General features: G+C 49.8%; 3 protein-coding genes across 5 annotated transcripts; 2 read left to right on the top strand and 1 right to left on the bottom strand.

Annotated features, from left to right (window-relative positions):
* The first annotated feature begins 85 nt into the window (after window positions 1-85).
* Aup1 (AUP1 lipid droplet regulating VLDL assembly factor) lies at window positions 86-3162 on the top strand. 3 transcript variants are annotated; one of them, XM_026397431.2, is made up of 12 exons: window positions 89-213; window positions 294-431; window positions 511-661; window positions 859-1043; window positions 1285-1357; window positions 1453-1526; window positions 1770-1836; window positions 1932-2034; window positions 2222-2341; window positions 2455-2570; window positions 2756-2874; window positions 2978-3162. In XM_026397431.2, the coding sequence occupies exons 1-12, from the start codon at window positions 164-166 to the stop codon at window positions 3012-3014; spliced, it is 1233 nt and encodes a 410-aa protein (XP_026253216.2). In that variant the 5' UTR covers window positions 89-163; the 3' UTR covers window positions 3015-3162. The 3 variants fall into 3 exon arrangements, with proteins under 3 accessions (XP_077647977.1, XP_077647978.1, XP_026253216.2); XM_077791851.1 differs by lacking the exon at window positions 2978-3162 and having other exon boundaries at window positions 86-213; window positions 2455-2606; window positions 2694-2782; XM_077791852.1 differs by lacking the exon at window positions 2978-3162 and having other exon boundaries at window positions 87-213; window positions 2694-2781.
* Window positions 3163-4034: 872 nt separating this feature from the next.
* On the top strand, window positions 4035-10710 carry Dqx1 (DEAQ-box RNA dependent ATPase 1). Its single transcript, XM_026397462.2, has 11 exons — window positions 4035-4271; window positions 4505-4698; window positions 5073-5457; window positions 5882-6115; window positions 6201-6300; window positions 6392-6550; window positions 6629-6820; window positions 9342-9461; window positions 9633-9823; window positions 10164-10354; window positions 10554-10710. The coding sequence occupies exons 1-11, from the start codon at window positions 4035-4037 to the stop codon at window positions 10708-10710; spliced, it is 2160 nt and encodes a 719-aa protein (XP_026253247.1).
* A 2129-nt stretch (window positions 10711-12839) lies between these two features.
* On the bottom strand, window positions 12840-14225 carry Tlx2 (T cell leukemia homeobox 2). The gene is made up of 3 exons (XM_026397469.2): window positions 13826-14225; window positions 13158-13395; window positions 12840-13056 (listed from the first exon to the last, which is right to left on the bottom strand). Exons 1-3 carry the CDS (start codon window positions 14223-14225, stop codon window positions 12840-12842), a joined length of 855 nt encoding a protein of 284 aa, XP_026253254.1.
* Window positions 14226-20201: the final 5976 nt, after the last annotated feature.

Below are 20201 nucleotides of genomic sequence, written 5' to 3'. Positions count from 1 at the left end.
AGAGGCCGCGGGGCATGCTGGGACCGCTAGCCCTTCCGGGGCGCCTCGGACTTCGGGTCCCGGCACCCGGGCTGATGCCCCAAGACTCCGCCTTCCCAGGAGCCCCTGCGGCCCGGCGCGAAGATGGCGGCGGCGGCAGCAGGGCTTCCTTGAAGCAGCTGCGATGGAGCCTCCCCCGGCCCCGGGGCCGGAGCGGCTCTTTGACTCGCACCGGTAAGAGCTCCGAAGAGAAGAGGCCGGCTCCCGCGTCCTCTCGGCCTTCGGCACTTGATCACCTCGCCTTTCGCCCCCAGGCTCCCAGGTGACGGCTTCCTGCTCCTCGCGCTGCTGCTCTACGCGCCCATCGGGTTCTGCCTCCTCGTCCTGCGTCTCTTTCTGGGGATCCACGTCTTCCTGGTCAGCTGCGCGCTGCCGGACAGCGTCCTTCGCAGGTTCCGACTCGGGCACTCTGGGACTCTCTGGGCTGGGACCGGCCGGAGGTCGGACAGTCACCACAGCCTGTATTCCCAGGTTCGTGGTACGGACCATGTGTGCAGTGCTGGGGCTGGTGGCTCGGCAGGAGGACTCCGGACTTAGGGATCACCGCGTCAGGGTCCTCATTTCCAACCACGTGACACCTTTCGATCACAACATAGTCAACCTGCTCACCACCTGTAGCACCGTGAGTGGGGGCGGGGGCGAGGCACCGATAGCCACCGGGTGGATCACTGGGCCCAAACTCAAGGCTCACCTCTCCCGGCTTGGGGTTTCTCTTGGGAGATACTGAGCCTTGCCCCTGACCCCACTCCACTACCCCTTATCTCATTTATTTTCTCTTTTCCTTCCATTCTTCTTGCTTTCTCTCCTCCCGTTTCCCAGCCTCTGCTCAATAGTCCCCCCAGCTTTGTGTGCTGGTCTCGGGGCTTCATGGAAATGGATAGGCAGGGGGAGTTGGTGGAGTCACTCAAGAGATTCTGTGCTTCCACGAGACTTCCCCCTACCCCTCTACTGCTGTTTCCTGAGGAAGAGGCCACCAATGGCCGCGAAGGACTCCTGCGCTTCAGGTGAGTGAGCACAGATATCTGGCTCCAACTGGTTGAGCTGGTGGTCACTTAGTTTTCAAAACTTTCAGCCTGTCCCATTCAGTCCTAGTTCATTCCCTTTTTCTGTCATTTTTAGTTCTTTCCCTGGATCTCTTCCTTATTTATCTGCTTGTGCAGCTGGACCATTTACTGTTCTAAGTTGGGTATGAGCTGCTGGCTGGGCTACCTGGACTCCCATCCTAGTCTCTCTTTTCTCTTCTAGTTCCTGGCCATTTTCTATCCAGGATGTGGTACAGCCTCTTACCTTGCAAGTTCAGAGACCCCTGGTCTCTGTGGTGAGTGTGTGCTAGACAGGGAATCTCTGGGGTTTGGAGGGGAACTTTCCCACCCCTGGTCTTGGCTTAGGCCTCACTTCATACCCTCCCCTCAGACGGTGTCAGATGCCTCCTGGGTCTCAGAACTGCTGTGGTCACTTTTCGTCCCTTTCACGGTGTATCAAGTAAGGTATTAACTGTCCTCACTTTTTGGTGGCTGGGGAAGAGGCTCACCTCAAGGTCAAGGACGTAGTGGCCTCTGCTCTGTCCATTTGTAGGTTTTTTATTATCAAAGTTCAACCACAGAGGCAATAACATTTACTATTTCCCCACCCTCACCATCACTGTCCCATGAAAAGAGGTACCAAAGTAAGGAAGAGATGACAGTCTCTATTCTGAGTTCCCTAATATGGCACTGGGTTGTTTTTTGCAGGTGGCTTCATCCTGTTCATCGCCAGCTGGGGGAGGGGAATGAGGAGTTTGCACTTCGAGTACAACAGGTGGTAGGGTACACAGGCAGGGTGGAAGTACCTCCTTGGGGAGAGGAGTAGGAGGTCTTAAGGTCTTGACACTTAAAACCTTGCAATTTTCCTAGTTGTTGGCCAAGGAATTGGGACAAACAGGAACACGCCTCACACCAGCAGACAAAGCAGAACACATGAAGCGACAAAGACACCCCAGACTGCGCCCCCAGTCAGGTGTGTTTCCTCTATACACAAAGCTTTTTGATTTTGTTTTTGTTTGTTCATTTTGTTTTGTTTCAGCCTATTGTGATTTCCTATTTCTGAGCTAGTCAGCCTCTCCTCCTTCCTAGTTCTCTGTTTACCATGTATCTGATTTTTTCTTTTTTCTGTTTTTCCTTTTTTTTTTTTTTTTTTCCTGCAGCCCAGTCTTCTTTCCCTCCCTCTCCTGGCCCTTCTCCTGATGTACAACTGGCAACTCTGGCTCAGAGAGTCAAGGAAGTTTTGCCCCATGTGCCATTGGGTGTCATCCAGAGAGACCTGGGTATGGGAAAGGGTGGCCACACACAGTGACAAACACAAGGAGGAAAAGTGGGTTGTGAAAGAAGAAGATGAGCAGGGAATGGACTCCCTTCTCCTCTCTTCCTTTCTTCCCAGCTAGAACTGGCTGTGTAGACTTGACCATCACTAATCTGCTTGAGGGGGCTGTGGCTTTCATGCCTGAAGACATCACTGAGGGAACTCAGTCTCTGCCCACAGCCTCCACCCCAAAGGTGAGACCCAGGAAGTGGTCAAGTCCAAGATTTAGGGTAGGTTGGGGCAGTCTACATATACCCTATCCCTAGTTTCTCTTTTTGATCCTGAGACCCTAGCACAGTGCCTCTCTTGCAAAGTAGGCATTCGATGCGTGTTTAATGATGATGACTTCGCAAGCCCTCTGACATTGTGATCACCTCAGTTCCCCAGCTCTGGCCTGGTGACCCCTCAACCCACAGCCCTAACATTTGCCAAGTCTTCCTGGGCCCGTCAGGAGAGCCTGCAGGAGCGCAAGCAGGCACTATATGAATATGCAAGAAGGTGAGGGGGATAGAGGACAATGAGTAAGAAGGGGCAAGTTGCAAAGGGCATTATGGAGCTAATGTGACAAAGCCTACACAATGTCTCTCCCTGTGTCCCACAGGAGATTCAGAGAGAGACAGGCCCAGGAGGCTGACTGAGCTCAAAGGAACAGGATGGCACCCAGAGCCGCAGGACGGAGACTGGGGGCAGCCCTCACCCAACTCACAAAAGGCCGGATGAGTGGGTGGTAAAAAGGGAGGGATGGGGCTCCCCCAATCTCACATTAAATTCAGGGTTTTCACTCAAGGTCTCTGTTGCCTCTCTGGGTTTCAAAAGCCCCATGAACAGGTTCCTTTTCCCTTGGTTAGAGGGTACACGGGTAAGTCTCCTTGTAGGTTTATGAGGGGTGGCTAGAATGGAACTGTTCAAAATCATCTCATGCCAAAAAATAAGTGATCCTGAGAAAGTGTAAATAAAATGAAGATAGGCAGCAGCTGGACCCCAGCTTGGATGTTCAGCACTGTATGAATACACAGGTTTGTAAAGCTGCTGCTGTAAAACTACAAGTCCCAGAATGTCTTTCACAAGCACAGGACTCTCGGGTTCACACATGCTCAGTGTCTTGGTAGAAGCCTGTTTTCCATAGGTTCCTGGATAGGTTAAATCTAGTGGAGCAAATGGCCCCACCCTAAAAGCAAACTTTAGGATTGGAGTTTGAGCCTAGCCTAAGGGTGGAACCGGAACTTACCTTTGTACTTCAAGCAAGTCAGGGTTGGTTGGGTAGGTTTGGAACCGGCTGCCGTCCTGAGGCGTCTCACAGCTGCAAGCAGGTTTGAATCCAAGATTCTTGTGACCCTGCTCTCCTGCCCCCACCCCTCATATTATTTATTTTCTTCTTGGGAACTTCCAGCAGGTTATTATGTCTCATTCCTGTTGCCCCCAAGAACCCCTGTGTTACAAGGTTTTTACTACAGGTTAAAAGTTAACTATCCATGGTTCCTTAGAAACACCTAGCACTGTCTCCCAGCAAGCAAGAAATGCTGGAAAGAATAGACCCTGGGGCCTTATTACCTGAGGGTAGAAGTTAGGAATCCCTGAAGTGGGAAGACGGTGTCAGACACCAAATATGAGGTCTTACTAGCTGCCCTGCCTCCTTTAGGTTCTGCCGGATAGCCACCATGGCCTCTCAGCCTCCTAGGCTGGCAGAAGAGTCTAGCTCAAGTCCTGGGGAGTCTGAATTGGCTGTAAACCCCTTTGATGGGCTTCCCTTTTCTTCCCGCTACTACGAGCTGCTTGAGCAGCGCCGAGCCTTGCCCATCTGGGCTGCTCGCTTCACCTTCTTGGAGCATTTGGAGAGCAGTCCCACTGGAGTGGTGCTAGTGTCTGGAGAGCCTGGCTCTGGCAAGAGCACCCAGGTGGTGGGAGATTCTGGGAGTGGACAAGGGGAGGGGCTAAGGGATTTGGCCTTTTTCTAGGTAAGGGATGGGTTGTGCGGGGGGATACAGGGGAGTTGGGCAGAGGGAGATGGGCTAGGCTGGTAAAGAACCAAGGACTCCCCAAATCAGGAGCCCTGGCCGTAGGCCCTCCCCAGCACTTCTGACTGAATCCCTCTATCTCTGACCGATTTTCCTTTTCTACCCCTACCCAGATCCCTCAGTGGTGTGCAGAGTTTGCATTAGCAAGAGGGTTCCAGAATGGCCAGGTTACTGTCACTCAGCCTTACCCTCTGGCAGCCCTGAGCTTGGCTGTGCAGGTTGCTGATGAGATGGACCTGACTCTGGGTCATGAGGTTGGATACAGCATCCCTCAAGAGAACTGCACAGAGTCTGACACCCTGCTCAGGTGGGGTCCTTTGCAGGCCTGACCTGAATCTAATTTCCTTCACCAAGTAGAAATGTCCATACCATTCCTCAACCCAGTTCACCCTTTTAAATCATGCACAGTACAACTATTAAATTAAGCCTCTGAGTTCCAGCCAGGAATGTGAGTTCCCCTCACATTCACCTTGAAAATCTAACTTCCCTGTTTATGAGCCAGATGTCCTCAGTGGAGTTGAGGTGTCATAGTTATAACTCCCCAAGCTCAGAAAGTCAGTCACAGTATCTTTTTCTGACTCTCAATATCAAAATCCAGGTCCCTTGAGGAGAGGTTCCCCTGGACTTCTAGGACCAATCAGTGTCCATCCTGATTCCTCTGCCTACTACCAATGTCAACAGGTTCTGCTGGGACAGGCTGCTTCTGCAGGAGGTGGCCTCATCCCGGGGCATTGGAGGCTGGGGTGTGCTGGTGCTGGATGAGGCTCAAGAGCGGTCGGTGGCCTCAGACTCACTTCAGGGGCTGCTACGAGATATCAAGCTGAGAAACCTTCCAGGGGACCCTAAAGTGGTTGTGGTTACCGACCCAGCCCTTGAACCTAAGCTCCAGGCCTTCTGGGGCAATCCTCCTACTGTGCACATACCCAAAGAACCTGGTGGGAGTCCCACCCCTGTCTACAGAGACACTATCCCTATTGATCCGGTGGAAGCTGCCTGTCAAGCTGTGCTTGAGTTGTGTCTAAAGGAGGTTCCAGGAGATGTGCTTGTGTACCTGTCCAGTGAGGAGGTAAAATAATGGGATTACACACACACACACACAAAAAAAATGCTTAGGCTGACAATGTAGCTCAATGGTAGAGGGCTTGCATAGCATACATGAGGTCCTGGGTTTGATTCCCAATACTGCCAAAAAAAAAATAATAATCATGTATGCCTTCCTGTCCTGAGGGGATGGGATACTGGAGTGGTGGTATTTACTCTGCTGGGGTCTTAGGGAAAACAAGGATTTCAGGATAGAGCTGCCACCCACTTTTTGATTTCTAACGCAGGGATTTATGGTTCAGTGAACTGAAATGATAACATCCCCCCCAACTTTCTGAGTATATACAGTTTTCAGAGTGAAGGGCCATAGTTTCCATCAGTTTGACAAAGGGGTTTCTGACTCCCCCTAAAAGGTGAGAACTGCCCTAATGGCCTGCCCCTCTCTTCAGGAAATTTCCCTGTGCTGTGAATCCTTGTCAAGGGAAGTGGGGACCTTAGCTCTCCCAGGACCTCAGCCACGGGTGCTGCCCCTTCATCCAGGCTGTGGCCAAGCGATACAGGCTGTATATGAGGACACAGACATGGGTGCCCGGAAAGTTGTGGTCACTCATTGGCTGGCTGACTTCTCCTTCTCCCTCCCTTCTATCCGTCATGTCATTGATTCAGGACTGGAGCTTCGAAGTGTGAGTGAGAGATAAGGGGGAGTGGGGCTAAAGTCAAATGGCCCACTCTGATCTGTACTGACATTGGTTGGGGGATGGACAACAGGTTTACAATCCTCGGATCCGGGCAGAATCACAAGTATTAAGACCAATTAGCAAGTGTCAGGCAGAGGCAAGACGACTTCGAGCAAGAGGGTTCCCACCAGGTAAGAGCCTTTACCCTCAATGAGGTCAAGCAGAGCAGTCATAGCATGTCAGCCCTGAGAAATCTACTTTCCCAGGTCTTTCTCCCCTCAGGGTCCTGCCTCTGCCTGTACCCTCAGTCCTTCCTAGAACTAGAGGCTTCCCCACTGCCACAACCCAGGGTTTGTGAAGAGAATCTGAGTCCCCTGGTGTTACTACTAAAGAGGAGACAGATTGCAGAGCCAGGGGAGTGCCACTTCCTGGACCGGCCTGGTGAGCACCCATCCTGCTCAAGTGCTACTCTCTGACCTGCTCAGACTTTACACCCTCTAAGCTCTGCTTCCTCACCAGCTCCAGAAGCATTGATGCAGGCACTGGAAGACTTAGACTATCTGGCAGCTCTGGATGATGATGGGGACCTATCAGACCTGGGAGTCATCCTATCAGAGTTTCCCCTGTCCCCTGAGCTGGCCAAAGCCCTGCTGGCCTCCTGCGAGTTTGACTGCGTAGATGAGATGCTCACACTTGCTGCCATGCTCACTGGTATATTTATAGCTTTAAGCCACAAAGGGGTTAAAATTTATATCACTTGTTAGTCTGCGGGGTGTGTGTGTGTGTGTGTGTGTGTGTGTGTGTGTGTGTGTTTGTGTGTTTGTGGTGCTGAGGATAGAAGCCAGGCTAGACAAGTGCTTTACCACTGAGCTACACTCCCCGTCCCTCACTCCTATAAATCACTGCTTGTGTGGTCACCGCAACCCTTCTTCTTGTGTTTTAGTGCTCCTAAGACTTGTCCTTTCCTCTGTGCTCTAGTTCCCACCCCCCACAGGGCATAATCACCTATCCCTCTGCAGCCTTTTCTCTCTGCTGCTTCTTACCTCTCTACTTGCTTACAACTTTTGTCTTATTACTGAAATCCACACACCTCTGCCTCTTCAGCTATACAACATGATCTATCTCATTCTATGTAATGTGTTGCTCACCACTGGATTATCATTGCAGGCCCACATATCAGCTTTCAACTTACCAATGACCTTCCAGATACACAACTCAAAATGGAGACTTCTAAGCCTTTATTTGTGACCTTTTGATGTGAAAGTGCTGACCACTCCCACTTTGAAATTGCTTCCTCCCTAGGTTTCTGTGGTGCCATTCATCTATTCCTTGGGCTCCCTTATTCTCTGTTCATCCATTGTAAATTGGTCCTCAGGATTCTATCCTTGGTCTTTGTGTTTTCTCATTCACCAAACTCTAAGCAAGTTTATCCACACTCATGGTTTGAAACTCTGCCTTTATACTTAAAATATCCAAACTTTGTGCCTCGTATCTCTCTGCCAGTACCATTCTTCTAGAGGGAGAGGGAAGGAAGAGGGAAAGATAGAGTGAAGGGAGAAGAGAGACCCATTTCCTGTCGGACATTTCTACCAGAATAGTCCATGGTATCTCAACTAAGATCTGAACTCAAAATCCTATTAAGCTACTCCTTTACCCATCATCACAAAATTTTTTTCCTCTTTTTGGATTCTCAATTTCAGATAATACCATCACCTCTGCTCTTCTACTACCATAATTCTAAACTAATCTTTCTGCAGGTTCTTATTTTTATTTTATAAATATCATTTTTAATTAATTTATTCCTCTGCATATTCACTGTCAGTGCCCATGTTAGGTCCTCATTGTTCGCTGAATTCCTTTAGTAGTCTCCTCACTAGTCATGTAAATATTTTCAAATGTGTGGACCCCCTTATTAAAAAACTCCTCTTCAACAGCTATTCTTTTTAATTTTTTTTTTTAGTTGTAGATGAACACAATACCTTTATTTATTTATTTTTATGTGATGCTGAGGCTCAAACCCAATGCATCATGCATGCTAGGCAAGCACTCTACCACTGAGCTAAAACCCCAGCTACAACCTTCAACAGCTATTCTTTACCTTCAAGATATAAGTAGGTACACATTTGTAATTCCACCAACTCAGGAAGCTGAGGAAGTGGATCATAAGTTTGAGGTCATCCTCAGCAACTCTGTGAGACCCCATATCAAAGAGAAAAGGTGGGGGGAGGGCTAGGGTTGCAGCTTAGTGGTAAAAAGCACTCCTGGGATCAATCCCTGGTGTGTGTGTGTGTGTGTCTCTCTCTCTCTCTCTCTCTCTCTCTCTCTCTCTCTCTCTCTCTCACACACACACACACACACACACACACACCTAAAAAACTTCTTTGCACAACACATTCAGACTCTCATGACCTTGCATATACCTACCTTTAGCTTTAGCTCCTGCTATTCTGCCACATGTCATTGCCTCCGCCTAAATCAGGTGGCTTACAGTTCCCCAATGTGCCATGTTGTTAACTTAGATTATTAGTCATTCTGTTCCCAAAGCCTCAAATATTCCCACTGAACTAATAATTCCTACTCAGAATTTCAAAAATTAGCCCAAAGCCCTCATCCATTTCTCTTATATCACCCATGCTCCTATCACCCAAAGCTGCCCTCTTCTGTGTTTCCAAAGTATCATATATATACCTATCATACTTATCAGGTCTGCTTGCTTGTTGGTCTCTCCCACCAACTAATCTTCTTGAGGGCAAGAGACTCCTTCATTTACAGCCATTCCTCAGAATCCATGGGAGATTGGTTCGTGGACCCACTGTGTATACCCAAATCCACTGATGCCTATGTCTTTTATAATAAAATGGCATATGGGGCTGGGGCTGGGCTCAGCAGTAGCGCACTTGATCATCTCTAGGTTACTTATAAAATCAAATACAATGTAAACACTATATTTTTAAGGAATTATAACCAAAAAAAGTCCATACATTTTCTGTTTAGATGCAATTTTTTTCTGAATATTTTTGATCCACAGTTGTTCAAGTTCAGATGTAGAACCCATAGATATGGAGGCCAACTATTGTTAATCCCTAGTGTCTAATAAAGTGCAGAGTATGCAGAAGTTACCAATGTTTTTTGAATAAAATTCCCAAAGGGGCATTTGTACCTTTTAAATATTACACCTGTACTACTATCCTTTCTCATTCCCTCAAACCACCTTCCTCTCTTCAACCTCCAGTTGCCCCTGGGTTTACGCGTCCTCCACTCTGTGCGGAAGAAGCTGCCTTGCGAAGGGGTCTGGAACACCCCGATGGTGACCACAGCTCTCTGATCCAGGTTTATGAAGCCTTTATACAAAGTGAGTGGCCCACTTTGCTCCTTCTTAATCCTAGATTTTTCAAAAAGGAAAGTGGTGTGCAACCATCTGACAGATCTCTGAGCTCAGGAAGAGGAGGCCTTTTGGCCATAGGTTGTATCCTTTAGGAGGCCTCAAGGACGTCAGTTGTAGCTGGTCTCTTTCCTCTCCTAGGTGGAGCAAACGAGGCTTGGTGTCAGGCTCGGGGTCTAAACTGGGCAGCATTGTGCCAAGCCTGTAAACTTCGGGGAGAGCTCCAAGAACTCATGCAGCAAATTGAACTTCCCTTGACCCAACCAGCCTTTGGCTCTGAACAAAATCGCAGAAACCTTCAGAAAGCACTGGTGTCAGGATACTTCCTCAAGGTTAGGGGAAAGGTTTGGGGTGAGAATGATAAACACAGAGGAGACAGATATTTATATGTTACCTCTGAAATTTGGGGTGAGAATGATAAATACAGAGGAGACAGATATTTATATGCAAGTACCATTCAGAATATTTAAACCCAAGAGGGACTATTCCTCTGAGTTTTTGGAGTACAAGGGACTATGGAAATACCATATGTAGAGACAACACCCAAAGGTAATATTTTTACTTTTAAAACTCTCACTACCCCTACTAATTCTTTCTCAGCCCCCTCGTCTTTTTTCTACTCTCTGCCTCTTCCGTTTACTTATTCCTTCAATATCTTTGTCTTTCAATGAGGTGGCCCGAGACACAGATGGGACTGGAAATTACCTGCTCCTAACCCATAAGCATGTGGCCCAGCTCTCCTCAAATTGCTGCTACCAAAATCGCCGTCCTCCGGCCAGACCCCCACAATGGGTGCTATACCACAGTTTCTCCATATCCAAAGACAACTGCCTTTCCATTGTTTCTGAGATTCAACCTCAGATGTGAGTTTCCTGACACAGCTCCTGCACTGCCCATTCCTCTACCTGGGACCAAAACTAAAATTGTGAAGTTAGAGAGACTTAAGAAGACGAGATCTTAGTGGTTTGAGGAGAGAGGGCTCATGGAAGGGGTTGTAGGAAGTTCAAGAGTCTGCTTTATAAGAGAAGATAGAGCTTATCTTGTTATGATTCTCTCTGTCAGGTTGGTGGAGTTGGCCCCTCCATATTTCCTGAGTAACCTGCCCCCCAGTGAGAGCAGAGATCTCCTGAACCAATTGAGGAAAGAAATGGCAGATTCATCGGCAGAGAGTGAATCTTCCTCCATCCAGGAGTTCAGAGATGCCTGTGTCCTGCAATGACCTGCCTACCTAAGGATTAGAGCTGAGCTCAACTCATGGTCCTCCTTCAGGCTAGCACCAAAGCAGACAACTAGATTTAGAAGGCCAGAGTTTAAGGTCAATGTAAATTCTGGAATCTAAAAGTAGAGGGAATGGGGTAAGCCACAGTCTATATAGGGTAGAATCCTTCCCTTAGCCTTCTTGTTGCTTTCCTTATTTGCCAGGGACTGACATGCTCCCCATTCTACCAAGTTATGTCAGATCCATCCTTGTACTCCCTTTTGATCTATAAAAGATTTTTCTATGATGCCAAGTTTGATTTTGATTTTGCAGCAGAATATCCAACAAGCATGAAGAAATGACATCATTTCAAAGATCTGGGGCCAACTCCTGGAGCCTCTTGCCTGGCTCCCACCCCTGGTCAAGCCTTATGTTGTCTGACATAACTGTCAAAAGCACAGAATATGAGTAGTCTGGCTATCATTGGCCCTGCCTCTCTTTCCTCTGTCACAATGTTCCAGCCTCCAGGGGAGGAAGAATGGGAGTGCTAGAGGAATCAGACAGAATCTTTCCTTTGTCATACAACTTAGAGCTTACTCCTTTTTAAACCTTACTACAACCATCCCCTCACTGAGCTTACCATCAACAAGCATCCCAGCAGCCTCTGGCTGAAGTTGACACTTAAGGAACATTCTTTCTTTATGACTATGAATACCTTCCCCCATTTTGCCCTTGGACTATTAACTTTGATATTCTTCATCATCTTGCACATTATAAATATGTTTATGGAATTTGGCTGGAAAACAAGATTTATTCCTTAGAACTCTGCTTTTCTTCTGAATACCCTCTCTTGGAGATTCTGTCTGTTCTCATCATTTTCTATCTTCATCTGTATGTGGATGTCAGTTTACGTCTCTCAAAGATACTTTTCCAGAATTTATTCTTTGTAGGTCTAACATTCATTTTGCCTAGAGTTAATCTTACTATAAACTTCCCAATTTCACCCTTCATCATCCTCAGCACCATTGATTTCTTGTTCTCCATATTTCCCATCTGAAATTATCTTTAATTTTTTTTTTAGCCTTATTATTTCCAAAGTATTCTGGTCACTCTAACTCCACTGGGCCCATTACTTTCTCTCCATCCCCCTCCCACTGTGGGTACTAGGAATTGAACCCAGCACTATCTACCCAGCTCAATCTACCACTGAGCTACATCCCTAGCCTCCCCCCACCCCATCCCCTTCTTTGAGACAGGATCTTTCCAAGTTGCTGAGGCTGCCTTTAACTTGTGGTCCTTCTCCTTCAGCCTCCTGAACAGCCGGGATTACAGGCCTGTGCCACTATGCTCAGTGTGGACCCATTAATTTTGCCCAGTTTCCTCTTCTCCCTTTTCTGTCCCTGTGGGACACCAGAGCCAGATTTTCTTCGTAGATGTTATATTTTGTCTGACGTATAAGTATTCCTCTCACCTACAGCCCAAGTGCACTGTGAAGCTCAAAAAGAATACAGCCAGCAGATTGAACATAGTACAACATGAGACTCAAAGTCAAGAAGGAATCCTTAGCTATTATTTTACAGTTGAGGGATGAGATGCCCAACATGACAACCCTCTGGTCCCTGTCGTGATCAGTCAGATTCTGGCGCTCCAGCACCTTCTCCATTATTTCTCTGTTGTTGCCATCTTCCTTTCTTCACACCTTTGTTGTAACCCTAGACAGCACCTGCTGCAGCCAACCCTTCCCAGCACCACGTGCTGCTCTCAGTACTCAGTCCAGGGCTCTGAGCCTATTCATCGCAGAACCCCTAGTCCCTGAGGAGAGTAGCTACCATTGGCCAGCCCATCCCCCTCCCTGCACCTTATTGGTTATCAACCTATAGGTCCCGCCCTCTCACACCTCAGGCCGCTTAGATGCTGTACTGTGAAAAATGGCGGGAACTTTAAGCCCTGTGTGAGCACCCTGGGAGTCTACTCGATGGGGGCCTGGGAGCCCACCCGGCTCGACGATAATCTGAATTCCTGCTGCTTCTCATACACCCGGCTGCCAGGAAACCATGGGCCTGAGCAGCCGCGCTCCACTGCCCGAACCGGGCGTTCCATGCGGCGCCTTGGTCCGGTAAAGAGAGCTCGGCGGATCCAGCAGGCGAAGCTCACACCACCGAGGCAAGCCCAGACACAGAAGCCACTTTGTTGTCTTCGGCCCAAGGCTGCAGATTCTGCAGCGCGAAGAGTGATGAGTTGTGCAGGCAAAGCGGGTCCGGGGGCAGGGGCGGCCGCAGCGGCCGTGGTAGCGCGTCCTGCTGCAGGTGCAAGAGCAGCCGACCCGCGCGGTGCCTCTCGGCCTCGCGCTCCTCTGCGGTCTGGCGCCTGGGCGGGCGGAGATGCGGGGTCAGCGAGCCTGTCCTCGCCCACCCCGCGCCTCACCGCCACTTGGCCGGCCCCGCGGGCCCCAGTCCGCCCTAGCTCACCGCCACTTGGTGCGTCGGTTCTGGAACCAGGTCTTCACCTGTGCGTCGGTCATGCGCAAGGCCTTTGCCAGCGCCGCCCTCTCGGCCGAGGCCAGGTACTTCTGGCGCAGGAAGCGCCGTTCCAGCTCCAGCACCTGCGAGCGGGAAAAGGACGTGCGCGGCTTCTTCCGCTTCGGGGGGGTCCGGTTTTGGTAAGGGTGGCCTATGCGGCGCGTCCCAGAGAAGGGCGACAGCGCTGCTATGAGGAGGAAAAAAAAGCAGGGTAGGGTTTGCGAGGTGGCCCGAGGTATCGCTGAGAAGAGACCCTGGTCCTTACCCGGGCCCCAGGCTCGGCCCCCAGGCTCGGCCCAGCATTAGCAGAAGCATCCAGACAAGAAGGGATATCGGAAGCAACGGCCCTCCGCATGAGTAAGGAGAGATGTCCCCCATAACTTCACCCTGCCCACCCCGCAGTGTGGACAGTGGAATTGCAAGGTAGGGCGGTACAGGCACCGACGACAGCTCCCTCCCCATTGCTCTCATCTGCAGGATCAAAAGGTCCGGGGTGGAGGAGGATCCCCCGAGATAATCTGAGGGGAAGTAAAAAAGAGGTCCCTGAGTTGGAGCAGAAAGAAAAGAGGAAAAGGGTCAGAGTGTGGCATGACGCTGGAGGCGTCGGGCAACCTCACCGGTGAGCCGATCCTTGGCCAAGCGTCGGCCGCTGTCCATCCATGGAAAGGTGAGTCCAGCTAGGCTCCCGGCGCCGCCCAAACCCGAGGGCCCAGGCACCGCAGGGGCGCCTCCCGCGGGCGGCGGCACTGGCAGCGGGCGATGAGCCGGAACGCGGATCACGCCACCCGGGCCCACTCCGGAGCTGCTGGGCAGCGGGGCCAGAGAACCTGCAGGGCCATAACCCGAGGCTCCGTGGAATCCACCCGAGAATGCCGCACTCTCGCTGTGGCTCTGGCCCGTACGACCCGGGCCTAGGCCACCCCCCGGGGGTTCGGAGCAGCTCAGAATCTGATCGATGCCGAAGCTGATTGGCTCGTGGTGCGCAAGGTTGTGCGGAGCCAGCACCGAGGGCTCCATGGGTCTGAGACTGGGAAGACCTCAGGAGGTTCCGTGGATAAGTAGAGTGCCGCAGATATATAGCTCTGGGAGCCCAGCGGCGGCGCGCCCAGGTCGGCGGCCTCAAGGGCCAGCGAGGCTGGCCACAGCCGGGCGCCGGGCCCCCCAGAACAGCAGCAACCCTGTGCGCCTGGAAAAGCCTCGCGGCTGCCCGCCCCTACCGGGCGTCTGCACTGGGGCTCGCATCCCGGAGGAACGCGGCCCGCTGAGGCCCCCGAGCTCCCTTGCTGGCTCCGAAGCACAGATGGACGCTAGTCTGCCGAGGTCGCTGCCCAAGTCTCGGGTGGAGAGGGTTGGCCAGCTCGGACTGGGGCAATGACTGACAAACCGGCCCCGGGTGGGCAGTGGGGGCTGGGGGTAGGGCAGGGGCGGGGCCCAACTGTTAAAGGGGAAAGGACGCCTGTTTGCGCCAAACACCAGGCGGGATGTGCGGGGCGGAGGCAGAGGAGGGCGAGGATGTTAGGAACAAGGCTCAGCGCGGGAGGGGCCAGAGCTTGGGCAGCTGAGTCAGCCAAGATGCTCACGTCGCCTCCTTCCTTTCTGGCCTCCGCCTTTGGGCTGCCTCCGCTTCACCGGCTTCCTCGGCAGGTGCTTCTTTCCCCACGCCCCACTCTTCACCTCCCGATGGGTCCTTCTTGCCAACTCCTGGATTCGTTGTGACCCCCACCTAAGTGTTCTCTAAGACCAAATCTCGTTGAGGCTTCCCGGCTGCGTACGAAGTGGTTGAGGAACAGCAACCCGCGATCTAGAGGCCCAAGAAGAGGACAGGTGTGGGAAGGGAATGGCAGCGCGAGTTCGGCGGACTCGGGCTGGGGAAAAACACTCCGCGTTCTTGATCCTTAGTGTACCTCCTGACCTCTCCTTTAGAGCTACCGGTCCTGTCCGGACGCATTGGTAATTGGTGCCATGTTTCTTAGAATTTCGATTTTCCGAAATCGCTGCAAATCAAACCCGTTGCTCAACCTCGGCCGACTTATCATCCCCAGTGCAGGGAAGCCTCAAGGCGGGATTCTGCCCCTTTATTCTGAGCCCAAGAGGTCTATTTTCGCATACTTTCCCCTCTTAAAGACCGGAGGACAAAATCGCCACCGGCAGCACGAGGGACTCGCTGAGGCCTTGGGAGGATCCCGGACGCCCAGTTTCCCATTCACACTTTATCCCAACCAAACCCCAGAAAATGAACCTGGGGCGTGCCAGCGAAGGGAGCTGGGGAAAGGCTGAAACCGCTTGGTGACCTTGTGACCTCTGGCGGAGAACCCAGGAGCTGGGAGTGTGTGAACTCTGCGTCCTTCCTCGGGATGGGACCCGGGCCGGGAGGGCCCCCAGAGCCTTAGACCCGCCCCCGCCGCCACCCTGCCCGGTGCAGGCCGCCATAATCAGGTTAGCTGGGCCGGAATTACATTACCTTCCCCAGCCCGCCCCGGCCCTGGGGGGGGGCCTGGCGCCTCCGAGCCGGTGAGACTGGGCGCGGGGAGGGGGGCACTCTTATCATCCCACAGCGGGTGGGCACCGATGAGCTGCACAGCCTGCCTCAGGCACGTGGTGGCCAAAACACCCCGCCCCGTTGTGCCAGTCCCCTACCCTAACCTGAGTCTACTCCAAGGCTCGCTCTACCCTGCAGGTTTCCCGTGTGAACCGAAATGCCTTCTAAGTCCAGTAAATGGATCTCCCTGGGAGCACTGAACTTCCAATAGATTCCCCAGGATCCCCTGGGAAAAACTGGTCCCTCCTTTCTCCCCAGCAGATGGGCTGGCAGCCTGGCGCCTGAGGCAGGGTGAGGGGGTCTTTTTCCTCCTGGGAACGAAGAATGATATTTGGGCATCTGGGCAGGAAGATTAAAAAAGAGACAAATGGGTTTTTTCCTCACCCAAAACCACCAACCCCTCGATGTTCCCAAATCCTCAGTCTGAAGGGGTTGGTTGAGCCATGGGGGGAGGAAGAGGACATTAATAATATGTGATAATCTCCCCAGAGTTGGCCACCTCTATCATCCAATTTCTCCAGCTTGTCCTCAGTCCTGCTCACAGAAACAGACCTTCTGAAACTGGGGGGCTCCTATCAATTTGGCAGCTGTGTTTTTATCTTGGTGTAGGAAATTTTCCCTATCCCTTCCAGAAACTTGCTCTTTTTTAGCAGCTGCTGGAGGCTATAAGGAAATGTGTAGTCTCTGCTGTTGAGGCACTCAGAAATAGCATAGGCTAGACTCAGCTGATTGGGAAAAGAGAACCTAGGGAGATAGCCAGCCAAGAAGTTCAGGCTCTGACAGGGGGCTTGCCTGCAGATTAGGAGTTTGCCACTCCCTTCCATGCTCAGGGGGGTGGTTGGGGAGGGAGTGAGTAATTTCAAGTTGAATGAATCTTTTTAAATAAATCAATGGGCAAATCAATTAAAGAAAAAAGAAACATCATGCATAACTGGCTTACTGTACATCCCTTTCTTTTTGAGGTGAGTATAGATGGCAGTGCTTCTCACCGAGAGATTGCTCAGTTGACCCTTTGAGAAGAATGATCACAAACTCAATAGTACATATGAATCTCCTGAGGAGTTTTTTTTTTTTTTTAATTTCAGTATCCCACTTCAAGAACAGAGGGCATCCAGTTCTGTCAGCCACAGAGCTAGGGAAATTCTCTTCTTGCCTCTACCTCTCTGATTATGATTCTCAGGGAAAGGATAGTTCCTGCTAGTTCAGGTTGAAGATTGAGGCACTGGGGTGAGCGCCTCCTAATACACACCACATTGGATGTGTCTTACCATATCCTTTGTGTCTGTGCCCCCCAAGTCTTCGGTGTGAGCTTGTAGCCTCATAGGAAGAAGCCAAACCCTAGCTGCTACTCTTGTTCCCTCCTTTCTGTCATTAATCCATGTCCTTTATTCAAGATGGTTCCCACTCCTAAATCATTTATCAGCTTAGTTCTTCCTGGCCCCAACTGACATCATATGAACATAATCTTTGCCTGATTCTCCAAAAAATAATTATGTTTCTCTTTTCCTTTTTGCTGTCCATGTCCACTGCCCCCATGTCCTCATCATTCATTCTTGTAATAACACAGTGCAAACTGGCTTCCCTATAGTGACACTTTCTTGACAAGTTCTAGTGTCTGGCATCTCTTTCCAGGCCTTCCCTAACATGTTTTACTTTGTTGATCATCGATGGTTTTTGAAATGTCCTTTCTTTTGGCTTCTGTAATATTCTATTATTTTGTATTTTGGACTTTGTCATGGCTTACATCTCTCCTTCACTGACTTTGCTCCTTCTACTGAAGTGTACGAACATTCTTCAGAGCACAGACTTGAGCTTTCTTCCTTTCTTTTTCCTTTTTGTTTTCAAAAAGGGCCAGGGCCGGGGGCTGGGGATGTGGCTCAAGCGGTAGCGCGCTCGCCTGGCATGCGTGCGGCCCAGGTTCGATCCTCAGCACCACATACCAACAAAGATGTTGTGTCCGCCGAGAACTAAAAAATAAATATTAAAAATTCTCTCTCTCTCTCTCTCTCTCTCTCTCTCTCTCTCTCTCTCTCTCTCTCCTCCTCTCTCACTCTCTCTTTAAAAAAAAAAAAAAAAAAGGGCCAGGGCCATGAACATAATAGGCAAGAGCTCCAACACTGAGCGACATCCCCAGCTGCCCCCCTTTTATTATATTTTGTTTTTGATGTTGATGGACCTTTATTTTATTCATACACACACATACATACAGTGTTGAGAATCAAACCCAGTGCCTCACACATGCTAGGTAAGTGCTCTACCACCGAGCCATAACTCCAGGCCCCCCTTTTAAATGTTTTTATTTTGAGGGGGGTCTCACTAAATTGTGGAAGTTAGCATCAAACTGGAGATCCTCCTGCCTCAGCTTCCTTAGTATCTGAGATTATAAGTGTGTGTCACCATACTCAGCAACTTCAGCTTTCATTATTTCTACATCTGCTCAGGTTTCATCCATTCCAATATTCCCAACTCTCACATCTACCGGGACAACATGATACTTTAGCCCCACCACTCCTTTCTGTCTGACCAGCTCACTTTGCCATTCCTGAAGCTACTGTAAGACATGCCTACCTCCCAATTCCTCATTCACCCTCTTGCCCAAGCCCCACAAATCCAGTCACTGGCTAATTTCTTCTATTAACTTTCCTTTGGAGAATTTCAGATACAACCCTTTCCATCTACGTTGCTAAAACCCTAATCTAAGCTGCCAACACTGCACCTGGACTTACTTATTTGTTCATCCAGAATTTTTTTTTTTATTGAATACCCACTATGTGCCTGGCATTGGAGATAAAGCTGTGAACGCAATGGATGGTGGTGGATTTGCCTCTAAAAGCTTTCATTCTAGTGTGAAATGCAAATGAAAAATTAACAAATATGTATTAGCAATATGTAAAAAGAAAAATATATTGAATAATAATAAACACTAATAATGCTAATAAATGCTAGGAAGAAAAATAGAGCAAGGAAGTGAAGGGGGATAGATAGTGATCACAGAAGCTTCATGGAGGGAAAACTGTAAAGGAAGGAGCCATTTGGATACCTAGAATTTCAAGTTGGGAACTCAGCATACCCTAGTGTGACTGTGGAGTAAATACTGAAGAGTTCTTTGTGACTAGAGAGACTATGCAGGGCCTTGCAGACCTTTATAAGACCTTTGGCTTTTATTATGATTGAAAAGGGAAGCTATAAAAAGGTTTGTTTCTGGTGTTTGTTTACAAGTTTTGGAGATGAACCCAGGGCCTCTACCACTACTTACCAAAGTTTTTAAACAGAAAAAAAATAACTTGATTTTTCAATTTTATTATTAACAGCTTTTTGAAGTATAACTGACAAACTTCAGATATTTGAAGTGTACAATTTAATGTCTTGACATCTATATACCCATGAAATTATCATCACAATCAAAATAAAACATGTTCATCAAAACCTTCCTAGTCTCCTTTTTGATTCATGACATCAGAATTTTTCTGAGCTGCCCTGTTAAGAACAGGATAAAGAAGTGCAAAGGCGGACACAAAGAATGCAATCAAGAAGCCATTGCAACCACCAAGAAGTGGAAAGTAAACAGTGGCCATAATGAATAGTTGGCTAATAAAGCAGGAATTCCATAACTCCTTGCTGCTTGTTCACAATTCATTTTGAAGAGAAATGGATATTTTGTTCATTCATGGGGGAACACCTCCCTCCTCACCTGCCCCCACTTCTACTAGCTCCCTGTTGTCCTAAGGCTAAAATCCCAACTCTTAGTCGCTGCTGTGTCTGTCACCACTCTCAAATCCACACCTTGACCTCCTTCCAGATATTCCTCTCCACTTTGCCTTTCTATTTCCATCACACTTCTAACACTTCTTCCATGTCTAAATTGTGCCCGCACAAAGTCCCACTTTTTCCACAAAGCCTTTTGAGGTCTTATTGGGATCTCACCCTTCTCGAATCTCCAGTTGCACTTGTTGTCGATACGTCATAGTAAACTTAATTCTTTTTAAATTTCGCTGTAAGGACCCAGGGATGGCGGTGCACAAGCCCTCACGACCCCAGAGTCCTCCCCAAGTGTGGAGCTGGGCCTATGCTACTGCAGGCGCTCGCTACCTAAGCGTGTCTCCGTGCGGCAGTGTCCTATCGTCCTCCCCTCCTCCTTCGGCATCTGCTCTGCATTAGTCTGTCCCAGGCCTCCGCAGGCGCCGATGATTAAATCATCATCATTAACCAGGGCTTGCTACCCCCCCCAATCCCCAGCAGCCGGGGGAAAATGTGGGGGGGCAGTAAGATCACTAAGTCCCTGGGGGATCTCCCTCCCCACCCCATCCTCTCTAAGACTCCGCAAAGCCCCTAGAAACTCCGGCAGCGGAGCTGGAAGAAGGCCTCCCGTCTGGGTGAAGCTCCGCAACGCGTCAGCCTACAAGGCGGCCTTCCCAGGAGAAGACCCTTCCTTCTTCAGCTGGGTCACAGTCACT

Source organism: Urocitellus parryii, chromosome 12 (assembly GCF_045843805.1).
Source record: "Urocitellus parryii isolate mUroPar1 chromosome 12, mUroPar1.hap1, whole genome shotgun sequence".
Classification (NCBI taxonomy): Eukaryota; Metazoa; Chordata; class Mammalia; order Rodentia; family Sciuridae; genus Urocitellus; species Urocitellus parryii.
Note: the sequence above shows the minus strand (reverse complement) of the source record. Positions and strands in the feature narration are given on the sequence as shown.